The sequence below is a fragment of the Osmia lignaria genome, chromosome 10 (assembly GCF_051020975.1).
Source record: "Osmia lignaria lignaria isolate PbOS001 chromosome 10, iyOsmLign1, whole genome shotgun sequence".
Lineage (NCBI taxonomy): Eukaryota > Metazoa > Arthropoda > Insecta > Hymenoptera > Megachilidae > Osmia > Osmia lignaria.
Genome location: NC_135041.1, coordinates 8928661 through 8948357, shown reverse-complemented (window position 1 = coordinate 8948357; position 19697 = coordinate 8928661). Strand labels below are relative to the sequence as shown.

General features: G+C 41.3%; 1 protein-coding gene across 3 annotated transcripts in view; it reads right to left on the bottom strand.

Moving 5' to 3' along the window:
• The window catches only part of LOC117611906 (protein O-mannosyl-transferase TMTC1-like), a 156958-nt gene that overhangs the window by 54657 nt on the left and 82604 nt on the right, over positions 1-19697 (bottom strand). For all 3 annotated transcript variants that reach the window (XR_013062933.1, XR_013062932.1, XM_034340361.2), the window contains exons 3-6: positions 18866-18939; positions 13515-13646; positions 12555-12627; positions 8222-8325 (exon numbers count right to left, since the gene is read on the bottom strand). Coding sequence is in view for 1 of the 3 variants with exons in the window: in XM_034340361.2 (XP_034196252.1) it covers positions 8222-8325; positions 12555-12627; positions 13515-13646; positions 18866-18939 (383 nt within the window). In the remaining 2 variants the exon portion in view is untranslated. The remainder of the gene's footprint in view (positions 1-8221; positions 8326-12554; positions 12628-13514; positions 13647-18865; positions 18940-19697) is intronic.

The window sequence follows — 19697 nt, the reverse complement described above, 5'->3', positions numbered from 1 at the left end:
GCTTAAAATTGTAGAAATTTATCGAGAACGAAATCAAATCCAAATCTATGGAATCTATGGAGTTCTTAGCCGGTTATTCTATCTACGCCATTATTAATTTTCCAAGGCTGGATGTTTTGCTAATATCCTTGACACATCGTACCACACGAGTCGTCGTACACATCCGGAATACTAATACTCTTCGCTGGCATTCTGTGCGAATTTTGTATTACACGGTATTTCTGGTGAAATATCGGTGACATTGGTCGTAAATCGAAAATGGTAATGGGAGCCGGGAGCACCAGCATTGCCGGGCGAGCAAGAAATCCCACAAGGCGTTAGATTTATCCCGTTCCCCGTCAACGATGATACATTGTCCTCGAGCGTCGTTAAGACTGAAAAGCCAAGCCATTATCGTTCTGTGACGTCTCATCAGGGAAATGCGACCCCTTCAACGTTGCACTTGAAACCGTCTCCGTCAGTGGCTGAAACTCGTAATTGAGTACGCCGCTCGACGATACGTGAATACACTTATGGTGTTACGCACCAAGGTAAACTGAGATCGTTCCTCTAGACGCGGCTACGGTATGCGTCGAGGGTCCTGAAGGATTTACACTGGCTCGTTTCAATGAGAGAGTTACATTCCCGTAGCTGGGTAGCCAACAGTGAAACGCGTGCTAACGGCGACCCTTGTGACGGTTTATAGGATAGCCGAGTGGTGTAATAGGACGAGCATTAGGAACAGCTTTCAAGGGATAATTAAGATAATGCTCTGCTGGGAATACGAGAAATTGAAAATACGATGTTAATTTTAATAAAAGAATATCACTATCAATTTCTATTCCATTCCTTTGTTATTATTTTATATTTCATTCTCGTGTCCCATCTTATATCTTCATCCAGCTTATTCTTATTTATATAGGTGACTATCGTTTACGTCAAACAAAAAATAAGCATTAAGTATCGTTTAAGTTGCAGTTGCCTCGTATTCGCAGCACGCTTTTATCCCATACAGAGATCTAGACCCCACACGAAATTCCCTTTCCATGCCAATAATTCACCACTTATATTATCCAGAATCGTTTCGCCTCGACTTTACGACACGATATTACATTCTACCTACGCGCACCGCAGCTCGGCGAACTTTAATATCTGGCGAAAAACGTGCAGTATACACGGTATCAACCCTAACCACGAACATCCTCGCCAAAGAAAACGTTCGCATTTCCGTTAACCGTGTGTCAGTGCACGCCGGAGGCACGTAAGCCGTAAGCGTTTCGAACGATGCCCGTCGCGACAGACGTTGATTCGTACCACTGTACAGCTCGGCTGCACCGTGTAAGTAGTAACTGTCAAGCATTAAGGCTGTCGAGCAACCGATGGGGCTTCCTTTCCCTACGTCACCTTGCGTGCTCGCCGTTCTACGTACTAGAGAAAACACACGCAAAGGGTTTCAATTGACGGGTGTCGTTCTAAACACTCGTGGGAGCTCAGGCATACATCAGACGGTTTTCCGCTCGTTTCGTAGCCTTGAATGAAGAAGATCGAGCGAAACGGGGGAAGAAACGCGACGGACTAAGGAGAAGCCCAACGATGCTCGTTGAAGGCAAACCAAGCGAGTTTAAGTAGTACTATCGTGCACTAGAAACCGTAACGCCTGGTGAAAACGCGACTCGGACGAGTCGAGTGGCCACGTACGAAGCTACAGAATCGAGACAAAGTTGTAGGCCAAGATACCCGCGGGCGATTTTCAACGTTCTACCGTCTACTGTCCTACCTTGAGTACCGGCTAATTGGATACTCTGCAGCCGACACTTGTTTCTTTCTACCAGTCAACTACTTTACTTTCTTCCTCTTCTCTCTCATCGTGTCGATTTCTATTCTCTTTCTTTAAAATTACGTTCCAATGGAACATCGTGCTAATTTCCAGACCCGGAGTACCTTTTGTACGTGCAATCTTTTCTAGCAGAATTCAAGATCAAAGTACGATGCTACATTTGATCAGGACTATTTTTTTTTTCTCAAGTAGAAGATTGTCGGATTCAAAAGGAAGATAAAGAAAGGATGGAAAGGAAAGTTATCGCAGCGACGCACAAACAGGTTGGCAAAGCGTTTGATATCTCATTCACGGGGGCGAATGTCAAAAATAAGATTTCTGCCGGTAAAAGAGAGTCGCGCGTCGCGAGAAGACACCCCCCTGTACCATCCCCAATAACGAGACGAGTCGCTAATTCTTTGATGTCGCACGTCCCCCGTGAAAGTCGCAAAAACTGTTTGATATCATCTTCGTCCCTTTGTCCCGTCGCGAAGTATAAAATTTACTACCGCGGGGGACTCGTCAGAGTGCGGCACCGCCTAGGCCCGCCGGATATAACTAATTACGTGCACTCAGCGGTGCCGTCATGCTACCTTTGTCTGAAACGCTTTATCTCAGGCAACGTTGGAATTTTCAGTGGTCGAGACATTTCGTGTTCGCATATACCCCTGGGGACACGACAGAAATGGTCTAACAGCATTACCGTTACCGTTGTTCTTCTTCACCGTTGAAATCACAGAGTAGAAGCATACTCTCGCTCCATCATCCCTCTATTCTCTTCCTCTTTCCGTCAAACTCTTCTCACGTCTCCGCCAGCACTGGTAAACATTATTTAGTTACTGTTTATTCGTATGATTGTCAGAAGCTTCGATCGAAGGGATTGTTCGAGTGTTTAGCTCTTGACAATTATCAACCGAGTATTGTCAATTTATTCTCTCGAATGAAACGAAATTCAGCGTGTTAGGGCGCGCAGATGCTTGAACGCGAGAGTAAATCGTGGAAATAAAGAAACGTCCGTGAATTCCTACTCGAATTCGTGTAGTTTTAATACAGAGATATGAAAGTGCCGCCTAAATTCCGGAGCTCGGTGCTTGAGCCAACGACGAAAGATGCTTTTCACGAGAGCACTCGTTCAATTTTGATTTTGCTTGCGTTGTCTTTCGTCTTCCCAATGTTGCTTTGAATCTTTTATTTTTATTATCTGTCAACGTGAATTTAAATCTTGTTTCTATAGATGTTATACCCAGGGTGTCAAATATTTCTGGCCAACCTTAGATCAAAGTTGGTTACTATTCGAATAAATGTATATTCGTTCTATTTATTTTACACGAAATTTGTATTCCAAGATTCTTCAAATGATACGAAATTCTGCCACAGAAATTTGAATCTCTCACAGTTCAGAGGATCTTAAAGTTGTTCCAAAATCCAGAAAAGAATTTAAACGAGTTAAAACGTTAGTTGAAAGGAAACTTTGTTACCCAGCTGCTTCGTACGTCTATATAGTAGCAATTCTAAATTTCCCGGATTCTAGTGCAGCTTGTGCGTTCAAATTGTTTATGTGGCTCGCGAAATACATCATACGAGACTGTAGAAGGAAGACGAAGAACGGAAAGGAACGAAGAGGGATACAAAGGGTAAAAAATATACGGGAGAGGAACGAAACCAAGCATTTTTCGCTGGCAAGAATTTGCTCGCGGGCAACTTTTATTTCCGCCATAAAAGCTTTTACGAGGAATAAATTTTTCTTTCTTTCTTTTTTTTTCCGTTCGTTGTATCGAACGAAATTTATCCATCCATCGAAAATTTACGCGCAACGATCGTGGCTACGTGGAACGATTTCGCTGGTCGCGCGTTGTTGGGGCAGCCAGTCACGAATAGTTGCGTTTTTATCGGCTATGCAGATCGCTCGTGGTTGTGTCATTAAACTTGATGGTTAACTGTGACGATTAATTATCATTTTATTACAGTTTCCCCGGTACGATACATTTTTAAAGGAAAAATAAAGAGGCACTTCTAACGCATGGTGTGCTAAACATGTTCACCACTACGAGGGTGGATCATAAATGATTCTAAAATGAAACAATTTTATTTATATTCAGAGGTTATTTTTAATACTAATATCAAATATTGATATCGTTAAAATTGCTATAAAGTTATAGCCACTTTGAAGCTATATTGTCCAAGAATCATCGTTCAAAAGAGTTTCAAGCGTACAGACGTAAACAGGGAACTCTTCCGAGAGTCCACCCTGAATACACATTCTGACGAACATTCACGGCGATTTAAGAATGTCATAAACTCTGGTAATAACTAGCGTAAAATCATTCCCAGTCTACCCGGCGTTAAAGCACGCTCGCGTAGATGAGACACAGTATTCATAACTTTCCATACTTACTTACCTATAAACAAAGTTTTCAAACTGGATATTAAATGTAAAAGACACGCCAACTCTCAGTCGGTTGCAAAGCTTTCGAATCGTAAAAAAGGACCGCTTAACATACGATAGAGAAGTTTGACTCGCTAAAGATTCCTTTTCGCCAGGATTTATTGCGCGAACCATGCGTGAGAGATAATACTTTTAGTCTGCTCGAATCGTAAAAAAGAATGGCCCAACGAATGCTTGACTTTTAAGGGTAAACATGGCCCGAAATAAATTCAGCCTCTCGAAGGAACGTCCATACGTTTCTCCATCCTCGATTCCACTAAAAACAAAATTCAATTGCCGGTCCATTTATTTTTCCGCGAATAATACCGTTTGCCGTCGTCGTTGAATCGATAAAAAAAACACAGCGGTTTTCTCGTGAAAATTCATTGGAATTTTCATTCGCCCTTTGTTCGATTCGCGAAACGTTCGAAACACACGCGCAGCCGGCTTTCCGCCGCGCGAATCTGCTCGTAATTAATATTTTACGCGAAAACGTCGAGCCTGTATACGAATAGAGGGGCATGTAACGTTGCCAACGGAATGAGACACGATGGACGAGGCTGGATTCCACGTGGAATTAATCACCGAGGAACACCCTATACGAGATACATGATACCACTGTAACGTGGTCCCTTTAACCATTTCAACTGTCGTGTTCCTACGCTCACACCCCATATCCGACGTCTTTCACCCCTCAAGTTCGCTCTTTTATGCTCCCTTGTAACCTGGCTGCGGCACGATTGTCGTCAAAGCTTGTTATACACCGCTTGCGTACTTGCACACGAATAGTCGCCGTGAAAATTACGATATTAGGACGAATAAGTGCTTGCTATTAAACCTTGCATAGGGAAATTGTAAAAAGGCTGACAAGTGGAAAAAAATATTTTTCTGATGATATAATTGATTTAATTCCCATCGGGTTAAAATAGAAAGCGAATTATTGATTTTATTTAAAAATTGATAGGAGGATTGGTTTTTCTGTTTTCGACGAGGAAGCCGATGACACGGAAATTCGATTTTTAAATTGCAAAACGTACGCGCGTATTACGCGAAATGAATATCAGGTTCAATTTTGTCACTGGAATTCCGTCTGCAGAGGAATTATTATCGAACCCGTCGTTCATGACACGAGCGAAAATAAGGTGGAACACTGGTTGGAAGCAGCCTCGTCTGAAATTGTAGTTCCGTGCATGCCGCAATAAAGCCATAATTGCGGCATTTTGCGAGAATAAGCGGCGGTAACAAAATTCACGTTACTCCGACCACTTTGCTCGACACCACGAGCTCGGCTAGAAAGCTCGTTCACCCTTTAAAGCGCGATACTTAAATATTAATGATTCCGCCAATCTACTTCCATACGTATTACTCTTTATATTTCCATCCCCCTATTTTCTGTTCCAACAAAAAGGATTTGCTAAACGAAAAAGAATCGTGCAAATACTTGAAGCGTAAATATTTCAAATCTAGCGAATAGATAGAATGAAATTTACTCGACGCCGAGTACCTCGAAAGCCTCCGAGTTCTTTTTATCATCCGTAAAATGGCGCGACCGCTATTCGGTGGTATTCAATCTCATCCAGACGGCCCATAGCGGGGAAGTAATTTCGCAAATCTTTCTAGGTCGCGCGATATTAACAGACGGCTGGAAAGCGAAATATCGCGCTCGAATTTCCTCCGGTTGCACCCTCATCCCTGGGACACGTGTTGTCGTCGCGTGTACCCGTACATATGAGTTTGAATCGTTGAAAAAAGAAAAAAAAAAGGGGGAAAAACTTGAAAATTCAACATGATTCTTCGCGAAAGTACAAAGAAACACACTCGCGTAAGGTTAACTCGACGTAGGCTCGAACGATCATAAATTTTACGAAACGACGGTACATCCGGCCAAATTATACATCTCGTAAAGTATTCCGGTTTCTAAAAGCCGGGCAGAAAGTATTTCGCATAATATCTTCTCGAACCCCTGTCTGTTCGGTTGGTTGATCGTGAAGGAAAAAGAGGAATAGAAGAAGGAAAGAAGCTGGGCCAGGGTAGCACCAAGAGAAAAAGAATAAATACAAGAGCAGAGCTCGGAAAGGAAGGTTCCGATACGCTGATACGACGGAACGGCACGAAAAGAACGAAACAATATTTCAATATGCTAAAATTATCGAACGTTTCCTAAGGCTGTACTTTTGCTAAGTAAAGCCTCCACTCTCGGCTCTTTGCTTCTCGCATCGGCGAGTAACCGGGATGACTGTTAACGTGCAAGGATTCTATTGATCCAGAATACGACTTCACCCGGGATATAGTCTTTACGGATAACGTAATGGAAAATATTAATGTATTTTTCAGTGTTTGCTAACACGGTTTCAATGGGAAATTTTCGATTTAACCGGATAGATTGCAAAATGGAACGGTTCGTAGAATTAATAGAGAGAAGCGTTCTTTTTCACCCTCTAAAACGCCGGTGCGTTATGGCTGTTCGTTATCAAACGGCACAATTCCGGTATACGTAACCGGTCCGTTCGCTGAAAAACTGGGACACGAAATGGAAAACGGATCGAGCACGTTCTCTTCCTCGAATAATACAATAATTCTTCCGTTAGTGGCAGCGGAAGTAGCCACGGACGTTCCGGTGTAACATGGTGGAACAGCGAACATAGCGGAGCAGAGCGGAGCAGGCCAGGCCGAAAGGAAACGCGTCGCGTCATATCGAGATATCGAAATGGAGCGTTACACGGGGATCGGTTCTATTTTCCTGGTCGCGTAAACCAACGGGACATATTCCTTTCTCGCGGCGTGATAGCTACCGGGTCCAGTCGATATCGTCAGTCTTCGGGGAGATAGCGAAATCGGATTTGCTGGACATGCCCGTTGAACCGTAAAATCGAGTCGTATATTTCGGAAATTTTCGTTGAGCATGCGACGAGCTTGCAGCACATTTCTCCAACCACCCTGCACCCCTTTCTTCATCCCTCTTTCCTGTTTCCTCCGTTCATAGATAGAAGAATCTGCTATCGCGCCACTAATATTTACGAGGCTGTGATATTATTAAAAATCGTATCAACAAATCAATTTACATATAAAATCAGTCGAAAGAAACCAGCAAGAAATCTACTTAAAATCAAAACAACGCTATTTTTCGCCTTTGCGAACGGCCCTAAAGGTGCGCCACTTCTACACAGGTCGATCGAGAGAATTTCTTTTCTTTTTTTTTTTTTTCTTTTTAAAGTTCTACGAGCTTTGGCTCTTTGACGGTACAAACGCAACCAGTCATCGAGTTCCTTTTCCTTCTCGTCCTATCCGGCAAGCAACCCGAAATGGAGTAAAGTAAGCAACTGGAAAAGTTGAAGGCGAGACGGCCGTTTTCAAACGTAGCGGAATACGAACGAGAATGCTGCTCGTTGGCGAACGATTCGATCGACGCTTCGGAAGTTGGAAGATATCGCTGGAAGCGCAGCCTAAAGAGAGAAGAGCGAAGCGTTTTAACTCCGAGCACTAGCTGCTAGATTCGGGTCAGTCTGAAAGCAACGGGTACGATATAAACGATGGCTCTTCAGACGGTAGGGGTAGAAGGGAGATCGTGCAGGAAGGATATCCTGCAGAGAGGCGAAGCTTGACGTAGCGTTCTGTTTGCTTGGCCTCGGGGTGACTGTTTCGTCTGTAGATAGTCACCCCTTCTTCCCTTGGGACTCCCTCGGAGCAACGTATGTTTTGCTGGAATAGGGACAACTGGCATGGATCGGATAACTGAAGGAGTGATATTGATTTCCAAGAGATGCTCTAGTTATTACTTGAAATATTGTACAAAATTGCCTTTCATTGCCTTAAAAGGCAAAAATATTCGATGTACCGTAAAATCTTATCCCTGGCTATTTGTTATTTTAATTTTCTGTTCACTTGATACCGGCGATACGAAACGTTTACCGTAAGTCAAGAACCACGATGAGTTTTGAAACATTGTAATGGGATTCTCGAATACGACTGGCGCAGCATAAAGGACTTATGTTGCTACTCACCTAACGTGGAAACAGGGATGAAAAGCTGCTGGATTATCCTGCGGCGAGAACTTCGGTAGAGCGCCATGAAGGAGGGCGAGTCGTACAACAAGCAACACACCAAACTGTAAATAAAAGAGAATCCTTTAATAAAGAGACCCCTTAATTGCGACGGTCACGTATTTACGCGACAATTTTTCTCGTTGGCCAGACTCCAAATATAACTTCAAGCGCGGCACAGAGAATTTAACAGGGCCGAGAGAAAACATATCGGTGTGTTTGATTATTTATTCAAACGTATGCGCGTCGTTGTGTACGAATGGAAAGTACCAAAGTGGAATTTTGTCATCGTAAAAAGGCGTTATTTGTTCCTCCCGCGTATTATGGATATTAATGTTTATTAGTCGCGCAATGTAAAAGCTCGTTCATCCGCTTTTACCGTTTTTCAGTATCGCATAAAAGATAGCTTATAGCTTTTTACGTGTGTTTGCGGCGAATCGAAATATTAATACGATCCAGTTTCATTGAAAAAACTTGACCTAGCTAAAATTCTGCACAGTAGGCTACTCTAGTATTTTCTAAAACACGAATTCTCTATCTGCCGTTTACACGGCTCGAAAGATGAATGAGAATAAAACAAAAGGGAATGCAGATTGCGGAAGAGCCTCTTACTAGCTTTTTCTGGAGGAGCCTCTCGACTTGCGGCTCAATGACTCGCTACATTGCTAGAAGCATTGGAAGCTTTCATTAGCTAGCTTGGAAAACGGAAAACAAGAAACGAGGGTACGAGCTAAAAATTTCACGCGGAAATACAGCACACGGTTCGCTTGTGTACTCCTGCCGTCTTTGTTTTCTAATAATAACGTCTTGATTAATTTATACATCCACAATAGAACGAAGTTTCAGCGTTGCCTTAAAGTCCGAGGAATATCAAATTGCATGTTATAATTTATTTTAAAATTCAATTTCTACCACTTCAACGTTCTATATTTATTTAGAAATTCATCTAAATTATACGAAGATTTTTAAAATAAAATGGAGAATTTTTGGACCAGAAAATAATCCATTCTCGGTATATCAAAGAATCGTTCGTTGTCGCATTTCCGTCACGTTTCCCGCCAATTCCCTAAGCCCCATAGTCCATCCTCTCTTCTAGACACGACTCTTTACACCTTACCCTTCTTCATCTATTGTAGAACGCTTTGAACCCCTTTCTATTTCTGCCGTTGCCAGGATCTCTATGTTCTTGCCAATGGACATACAGAGGACGAGTGGTTTCTAGAAGAGTCCTACAGTCGGACAATATCTGCCAATCCAAGGTATTCATATCTTCTTCGATAGAGACTGATACCGATACCGACACCGATACCGATACCGATACCGACACCGACACCGACACCGACATCGGTAGATGGGACCCTCTTCCGATCCACCGTACTCGATACGGGTGCCATGCCGTCTCGACGTCTCTTTACGACGTCCTCGTATCGTGGTCCCACAAACTACATCTTTGTTCGTTTGACATATAAGAGTACAGTGGTATTGTGGTACCATTGCATCCTATTATTTAAAAAAAAAAGAAGAAACACTCGATCTAAATCTTGCGTTATTGAAAAATTTAGAAGTTTTGTAGAATTTAAGGAAGTTCTCGAAGAACAGTAATAAGATTTATAATAAAAATTAATAGAATCGCCAATTAATATCGAGCTACGTTACGCAGGTAGTTCATTAATTTTAATTAAGTTGATGTAACGAGTAAAATAACGAAACGGCTATTATAAATTACGCGTTACAATCGATGCCCATGGAAGCAAAGTTCATTAAAGGGTCATTGACTTAATTAACGACCTCGGTCGGTGTATACGCTCGCATAGAAATATCATCGATTACGAAATTAACAGAAAGTTTCACCGGGCTCGACTCAATCGCCACCCACCGTATCGTTTTTCTCGATGGTACGTAATTTGTATCGTAGGTAAAAGGATATTCGAGTATGTAAAGTATCATAGAGGTTGTAAAAAAGGTGAAGGGTGAGCACGGAAGGCAGTTTAATCGAACGCGATTCCGAGTTATGCTAATTTATGTCAAGAAACGAGGGAGGCATGCGAACTGAACCCTCGTACAGGATCCCTTATACGCGTTTAACCCCCCTTTTCATCCTTTTTCTAGCAACCTATTGCCACTTACACGTTTCAAAGTATGTCCTTTCCGAGAGGGTTACTCAACATATTTTTCCCTCGTTGAACTTGCGAACTTGCGATAAAGAAATTGTTGATATTCATTTAAGACTATTGTGTTTAATTTAAAAGAATGATATAACACGTTTTACTATTATAATTGGAGGTTCAAATCTAGATAGACGTATCATGCCGTCTGCAAATACCAGCATTTCGCCGGTGAAATTTTTATGCAATTTACCAAGTGAGTTAGCAATTACTAATGCAAGTGTACCCGCTTGCGTTAGCTTTGATCGAGCAGTATTTACTTCCGGTTACAGTCGAGAGTACGCTGCGGTTTCGTGCAACGTAACGGACGTAATCGATAAACCGATGCATTAGGGACACGCATTGTTGACTGATTCTACATCAGTATGCCGATGCTTGGTCGATTGGTTTGCCGCTTGAATCTTATCTGCGTGCTTCGAATTATCTTAAGACTGCCGGGGGTGATTATAATTCCATCCGTCTAGTTAACACTTGAATGCGAACGTTTAATTAACTGATTGCGCGATCAGATGCTTAACAGTGGATTCCGAAGCGTAATGTTCCTACTGATAATCAATCGTGTCTTCATTAAAAGTAACCGAGTATTTTAGAAAGCGTTGATCAAAATCACTTTTACATGGATTTTATTTTGTTTCATATTTTTCTCTAATATTTTTACGAAATAAATTCGTGAATATGAGAAACGACTTATAATTTTAGCATTCTCATAGTAGCTGTTCTATTTTATTTCTAGCATTGCGAATCGATCGTTTGCCATCGAAATGAAGGAGGGTGGGCGAGTTCCGTGGCAGCCCTACAATTCGATAGAACGCGCAGTTTATCTTGCGCGATCGTAAAAGGAAACTCTCAGCGGTGAGTGTATCTGCGTTAACGATCGTTAAACTCGCTTAAGGCACGAGTTGCTGTAAACATCGGTGGTCGACCGCGACCGGACGATAAAAACGGAGGATATCGGTCGTTAAGAATTAACGACGCGGTTCTGAGCAGTTTGCAAATACCGCGAGATGAGCTTCTTAGAATTTTCTACCACGCTATTGCTTGTTTCCGACGAACCTTGCATTTTATGTACCCTTTCAAGATACCCTAATGTTATCGTATCTTTCATTGGAGCACAAACATTTTGATCCACGGATTTCAGTATCTTTATTTTGTTTGTTCGCTGTCGAATATCATCTAGGACACCGGCAACTTCATCATGGCAATTCAAATTTAAATTTCTAAATGTAGAATCAATAATTTTGGATAAAACGTTGGTCGGAATTTCACGCGAACCGCTAATGCAGTGCAAAGGTCATTGTGCCCCGGAAACAATGCGCGAAATGCAAACCACGAAAACAATATTCCAAGCTTCAATCGATCGTAACGAAGGAACTTTTGCGAATTTTCCTGCCTCCTCTATTGCACAAAGCTCGTACATTCGTATTATGTCGAGGGCCTGTTCTCCATCGGCCCCCTGGATTCTCGGTTATATCCGCGTAAACGACCTTCGCGATAATTCCGGCTAAATGGTCGAATAAATTCGACTGAAAACGCTTGCCCACGGCTATTATCGATTGCTGCTGGCATGTTACCGTTTCATTGAAACGTGCTCGAAATTCTGGCGGATGATGTCCTAGCCAAGAATACCATCAATTTTAAATGTATCGGACAAATTAACTAAAAGGGTGATTATTTAAATAACTTGTTCAAATAACTTTCTTTATCCCTTCTACAATTATCATATTAGTAATATGATTACGACGCATCCAATGGACTTCAACACGTTATTCTTATTCGTTTGAAAATCTTAGAAGGCTTCTAGGCACAATTGAATTCGCATAATGCGTTAAAAGGATTCGACTAGCTTATTCTTCCCTTCTTGATGGTTGTGCAACCTGACACCCTGTTCATTATTGTCGAACAGATGTGTCAGATGTTTGTTCGATTCGAATGTGACATGATAATAATTGAATTATAGCGAAGGAAGCTTGAGGGGTGATTTGAAAAATCGTAAGCTTTCGCAGTGACATGTTTTGTTTAACTGGATCGTATTTTATAATAATAAGGAGGAACAAATGCCTAGTATAGATTTCATATAATTTCTTAAGTATTATCTCTGATTACGATTAAGTGCTTATTAATTAACTTACCGAAACCAGCAGAACTGCAGCGCGACGAGAAAAGTGTCTCGAGTCGTCGTTCCATCTGGCTTCGAAAATAGACCTGAAACATAAAAACAAAAGAAAAACATGTTAGCTAACTAATTAATAATAAACAAATTTAACTATTTTCCCTCGTTTAACTACATTTACTCGAAAGCTATAACTCGAATCGCGGGTGAATTTAATTCCATCGATTCTCGTCCCTCGAAGGATCGAGTTTCGTACACGATGGTCCCCCATAATCCATTGTAAACAGTTAATCCGATTTCGTTGTTTTACGGCCGAGCATTGGATATCGTCTTTGTCTAACGATGATAGCCGGATCTCTCTATTAACGCAAATCTTCCCCCTACAAATCCCATTTTCCACTTGTATGCAAAGGAGCAGCTCGCGATATTCCTATATCACATTCCATATTTCACGTTACATACTGCCGCGCGATTTTATATTTCCCTTTTAAACGTACTTTATTTCCGTAGCTACAGACAGGATCAGGGGGAATAATTTCTGCTGCTCGTTGCACGAGTTCCTCCTCGATTAATGCATTCGACTTTCTGTAATTGTTCTAAATGTTCGAAAGAAATTCGCCGCTGAGCGATGGTGCAAATGTTTAACATATTTTAAAGTACATTTAACGAGCAAGGATATTTCTTGCAATTGCGATGAACGAAGACGAGATGTTAATGATAAATGTGAAATAAAATTGTATTTTAAAACGATCCGACTTTCATGATTTAAACGAAGATGAAAAGACTTTAGCGTACACCAAAGCGAGATGGTATTATCCTTCCGAGGTAAAATTTACCCTCCGATGGATGTTATAAAAGAAGGCACCCAGAGAACTGGTGAGACGCGAGCACGGGACAGATCGTTACTTCTTATTTCGGGATTTATTGGTGGCAGGCGCGTGTCCTGTTTCCAAATTGCTGCACGTGCTTAAACGCTTACCTCTTGATTGAATGCCAGGAACGGCAAAGGTCGTAAAGAAGGTTTAGAGGCAAAACAGTAATGCCCGTCTCCTTCGCCAGCATCGACAACGCTCCGAGACATACACTGCTCCACACGTAAGCCGTCTGCTGTCTGTAAATGAAATAAATTCAAAATGTTATGCAATAAACTTTTCACCCGTCGTTCCATTATTTTAACAATAACCTGTGATGGTCAGAGAAGGTAGGTGCAATTGCACTAGGAATTCTCAAGGGAAAATTGAGACGATAAAATAAAAACTTACTACCTAATATCCTGAAGAAAAATTATATTCCGAGGTGTCGTACTAACCGCGGCTGTTTCTATCGTGTCAGCCAACATGACTGGAAAGTTACATACAATTCCAGCTAAAAGTATACACATAAGTTCGGTGAGTAATGTCTTGAAGTAACCATAACAGAAGTATAATATATAGTATTCGGTGAAAGCATAAATTCTCTTCCCTTATAATAGGTAGCGAAGCTTTGCAAAGGGGGAAACGGTACCGATAATTTCTTTTTTTCTTGCCTCGTCATGCACGAAATACATTAGATCGAGATAAAATACAAGGCTGAGAATGATCGCTGACTAAGCAACCTAATGTATCAAACAGAGGCAGAGATTACTTTTAGAAATTCTTTATGTACTTTTTTCTCCGGCCTTTTTCTAAGAATTATGGCATAATGATTTCTGCTAATGATAACGGACGCACGGATAAATTATTGTTATTATAGATATCATATCGCGGATCAATCTAGAATGAAAAAAGAATCGCTAGAGAACGTTAAATTTGGAACCACCATTTTCTCCGAGCTTTATTTAAAATTTACTTACCACCGAATCGAGATACTATTCTGAATGTAATCAGCGTTGAAAACGTTCAAATTGAAAGAGTCCTCTCAAGGGGTTAATAACGCGTATCGGATAAAGGTTAACGAGGATCATTAGAACGTATAATAAACTTGACCCATCTTTGTATCAAGGTGGCGAGAAGAATAGTTACTTCCTCATCGTATATCTAAATTGCATTCTATTTTAGCGGATAATTACGGAAAATGGATAAAATGTAGGTGAAAAAAGCAAGGAGCTTTGGGACTTTTTCGTGGTACGAAAAATAATGAGAGCCCGAAGGAGTCGTTCCGCATTAAATCGTCGGGTTAAATTAAAATTTCACTCAATGATCGCTGATTCTATTCTACATACTGCATTTTAAGTAAATATTTATCTCAACCATCCATTTGCATCAATTTTTATTTTCGAACTCTGCGAATGACACGATTATTTGTCAAAAGATTTTCAACCGCGTACGAATTATATTTTTCACGATAGGGCGATTGAAAATGAGAAAGTTATCGAACGAAATCAGAGGAAAGATATATTTCACGATAAGATCGTTGAAAGGTGTCAAAAGCATACGTTTCGCAGCTCTTAGAGTCGATGTTTCTTTTAAAAAGCGAAATAGCTAACGTTTCTTTCATAACCGCGCTTAGTCTTGCTTCGACAGCTAACCAGAGAGCTGTTTCAACTTTCTCCACGAAGTTAAATTGTTTATTAAGAAACTTTACAGGCTGTCGTTTTAACGTGACAGTTCTGAAAAATTTCTTATCCAGATAAAAATATGAGACGCATCGTCGATAACAGAGACGTAGCAATTCGTTTCTCTTCTTCTATTCTTTTACGTCACCGTTCTCCAAGTTACAGCTGCTCGAGAATTATTTCATTCCCTTCGAATTAAATTAGGATATCCTTAGAAATGATAATTCCTTTTTCTAAAGAGGAAGAAGAAAGATGTATCCTCGTATTATCGATAACAATTGTAACGGAATCTAAAAGATCTCCGCTGAATTAAGTAACTATTTAAATTCCCCGTCGTGATTACACTTTCACGGTAATTAAACCACAATTTTCTTCTCTTAACTCGCTCAAATTCGTTTCAGCTTCCTGGTTGATAGAAAAAAAGGAGGGAAGAGAAAAGATCGGTAACGTTAATTTCCTGCTTCCGACAAGAGGAAGTCCTCAAATCATGTTTTTTTTTTATTTTGTTTATACATCCGAACGAGTAATGAGATTATTAATGTATACAATTTCAGGTTGTGCGATTCTGTTAACGATGCAACATCTTCCCAAAATTTGTTACGAAGTTACAGACAGATGCAAGTCGAAGAAGTCTAAGCCGAGCAGAAGTTTCCTACTTCGCGACAGAGTTCGAATTCTCATAGTTTCGAGTTCGGTCGCCACGGTTCGAAAGGTGGTACCGAACTTCCTAACTTACAAGCGGATCAAGTTCGATCATCAGAGTTCAAACTCATCTGATTGGACGAGTCGATATAAAGTTTCCGATTTTGAAACCCTTTCGAAGGTTCCCATAAGAATATTTTTTAATCGAACAATATGGAAGTTAACGATTTTCTAATACTCGCTTTTTTTCTAATTAATTCCGGTCGAGAAATGGATCCGTTACAAGACATTTTGGGGATTACGAAAGCAGGGCGCAGGTGAAGGCAAGACAAGTCCGGCGGGTGGTAAAAGCGTGGACCGTTTGCCGCGTAAAAAGCAAGAGGACGTCCTGGCCAGAACGGCACGGCATTTCTTATAATTTACATCAAAGCCCCGCAAGTAAGATTAATGGACGGATGTCGTAACGGGGCGAGGTGCTGAATTCCGAGGCTCTTGGCAAAAACGTTCGGTCGTGTGCTCGCTGCGCTTGGAAGATTATGCGCAGAAATTATTACTTATCGGATATTCCACGGTAATTTGCCGGCGGAGAAAGAAACTGCCCCGGAAGTGGAAGCCTCGCGGTGATAAAGGTTGTTCCACGAATTGTAATTTGCAGAAGGAAACTGAATAAACTAAGATTGGTTACCGAAAAACGTAATAATCTATAATAATGGCGATATAAATTTTGATAATTCTATATTGCGGGGGTTATAAGCGGAACATGGCGCCCCAGGCGCCTTTGGGCCTTTCCTGTGATGGCCGCAAGGTATCGCGCGTGTAATTCCATCCTTTCTCGCAAGTGCTCCATCTCGAGCCTTTTCGATATTATAAATAAGATCTGAGAATATAGAACCCAGGCGTCTGGAGCACGGACAGTCCACGTCAGCCTCACTGACGAGTTCTAGTGGACGGTTCCCGAGACGAAACGCCATAATTTTTCGGCAGGCATCCTACAATATTTTACTGTAAATTTAGCCTTTTCACTGTGAATATAGCGAAGGTGTTAAGTAATGTTTTCGCGTTGATTTGATGTCTGTCCTTTGAAGCATAGTCTACGCTGTCGATGTAACAGAGACAAATCAATGAATTTACTTTGGGAGGAAAGGACACTTGGGAAGAGCCGGTAAATGGATCAATTCAATCTCTTTCGAACAGCAATCTCTCGAAATCATCGAAGAAACAGTGGAAGTTGTCGTGAATCGAATGGCGGAGGACGTTCAATCGAAGCGTCTGATCAACACAAATGGCCGACTACTTAATTTCCGAGCGAGCGAACATAAGCGGCCGCAGAATGGAGGGTCGATTCAGGTCGACGGTTTTAAAGGCGGCAATTACGTGAAAGAGAAGCATCTCCGTTGAAAGGACAGGTTTAAACCAAAGCGAAATGGAAACGAATTCTTCCGATTCTGAGACAACCGCTTTATCCCTACACCCCGATTGTCCGTCGATCGTTACTATCTCGTTTCGAAATTTTCTTTGAAATACTTCTGCTACTTCCGGCGGAGTTTCACGATGCTGAAACGATCAGAAACTCGAGCCACTTTTCATATAATTTGCCAAGAGATTAAACACGAAAGAGCATTTAAATTAGCGACAAGTTTGATGAAAGGAACTCGATGCTCGTTAAAACTTATCGACATGAACTACTGTGATTTCCGGTGAGAGTAAAAATGTAATTGAAAGTTTCTTCCCAATCCTGTCAAGTGTTACCGCGTATAGAAGATGTTTGCAAACAATTTTTCTGTACTTTCAATTATATTCCATGACTCGATTGATCGCTTCCTTATTCTCCCTGAAGAAAAGAAGAAAACCGCAATGAACCGAATAAAATTAAAAAGTAAAAAGTAAAAAAAGAAACGAGTATTCAAAGGAACTACACCGTTTGCAAACAGTAGAATACGTTTTCGCAACACGACAAATCATGTCACTGATTTCGAATAATAACCATTTGTTCTAAAACGTTTCGTACAGTTTTCATCTTCTTTCTATTTCTTTTCTAATTTTTATTATTTTTTCTTTCTAAAATACGTATATTCATTCGAGATTCATTACCTAAAAGCCCGAAGGTTGACACAGTGACCCGGTTCGACATTCGTTTTCAACCGAGAGGTAGTTTTCCCCGTCGTTTGCGAACACCACGACTTCGTTTCTCTCGATATACCTCGTATTTTACATGGTTCGCGCCGCTTTCGATATTTGTTTCCCTTTTCACCGTGACGGTAAAAATGTGCGCCGGATCAGTACACGTTTGTACGTTCCGAATACACCGCTATCGATTGCGATATCCGGCACGAGCCCAGCCCTCATTTCACTCGGACCGTGAAAGGTTCAAGTTTAATTACACCTGTCTCGCGTGGAAATTAATTTCACCGAACGGTGAGTGTTACTTTTATTGGATTACATTTTCACCTAGGAGGCCTCGTTTCAGGGTTGAAAATATGGCTTTTAGTCACCGGTACAATGAAACGCTAACCTGCCTGAATACATGAAATAAAAAGAGCTGCGATATTTCGCCGCAAATTTTCCGTTCGATTGATGACACCATTTTTACATTTCCCCGTGATAAGAATCTACAAAGCATTTGCAATTATGCATCAACTACGATTAAAAATAATATCTGAAAAATGGAACTAAAAAATCTAAAATTTTATATCGATTTTTGCAAAATTAGAAAAAGATCAATGTAAGCGAGTAGCTGAACGTGCACTAACGGTAAGTGTACAGTTAATGGAGCATCGAGAGCCACATAAATTAGTTTAGTTTATAATTTCCATACACCACTCGCACTCTGCTGCTCACACGAATGAATGGGCTGCTGTTTCCACGTCAGACTGGCGTCGTTCCGACGCTAAACGACGCTCGACGTCGGTGACGTATGTATGTGCAGCAGCAGCTAAGTTCCACAGAGTTATGGCTGTATTATGCCTCTGACACTGCTACCTTATTAGGTTACTCATAACCCAAACGTACAGATGCGAATAGAGAAAGGGAGAGGATGATGTTTGCGCATTTTCGTTAGCTAATTTCAGTGAACTATTCCTCGCATTTCGTCGATTAAGAATTTTGACAGACGATCAAAATTTCGTTTTACTTTATATCAATTAAATTACACTTACCCGTGATAGGCGAGGAAGGATAACAAGAAGAAAATGCAGGCCAATACGTCTGCTCGCCCTACGATGCCAGTTACCTGAAACACCAAAGAAACAGTGAATTAAATATTTATTAAAATAAATAACGTATAATAAGAAATAATCAGTGTTTTCCCAAAAAATATAAAAAGTGTTACCAATTTCACAAAAGAAAATCACATCTCTAATCAGTATAAGTTTAAAGCGACATCGTCAAGCGTTTTAGCGCAAACCTAAATCTTTTCATAGCTGATACCGAGGAAGGAACAAGCTACTGTAAAATGTCGAACGATCAAGTTAACGAGAAGGGAGCGCATATACCGGAAGGACGTTGGTCCTCGTGACGAACAAGGGGGGGAAACGGCGAAAGGGCACAATGGCCAGGCGTGTTACCGCGAAGATCCTCTCTGGATGTACGGGGCGGTAAAGTGAAATTGGATTTAGCGGCGTAAAACGAGAAGGCCACGATGAAAGCCAACGAGAGAATCCCTTTCACGGCACACGCGATGACGGACAAGGTGAACGTACACGCGAGCCAAAGGAACAGGAACGAATTGAAAGAGAAGAGAGGCTGGCCAAGTTATTGACAACTCGGCCAGCAGTGAATAACCGAGCTTCTCGAGGATCACCCTGAAGCCGAGTGTCTCCTGTGTGCCAACATCCTCGAGAATCGACGAGTCGTATGTACCACTGGATCAACGCCACTTCCTTGCTTTTACTTTTCTTTCCTTCCTCCCCTTTCTCATTTTTCATTTCCCTTCCTTCTATTGTTCCGTTTCATTGCTCAGAATAGCGTAGTAGGTGCGTTTTCAATGTG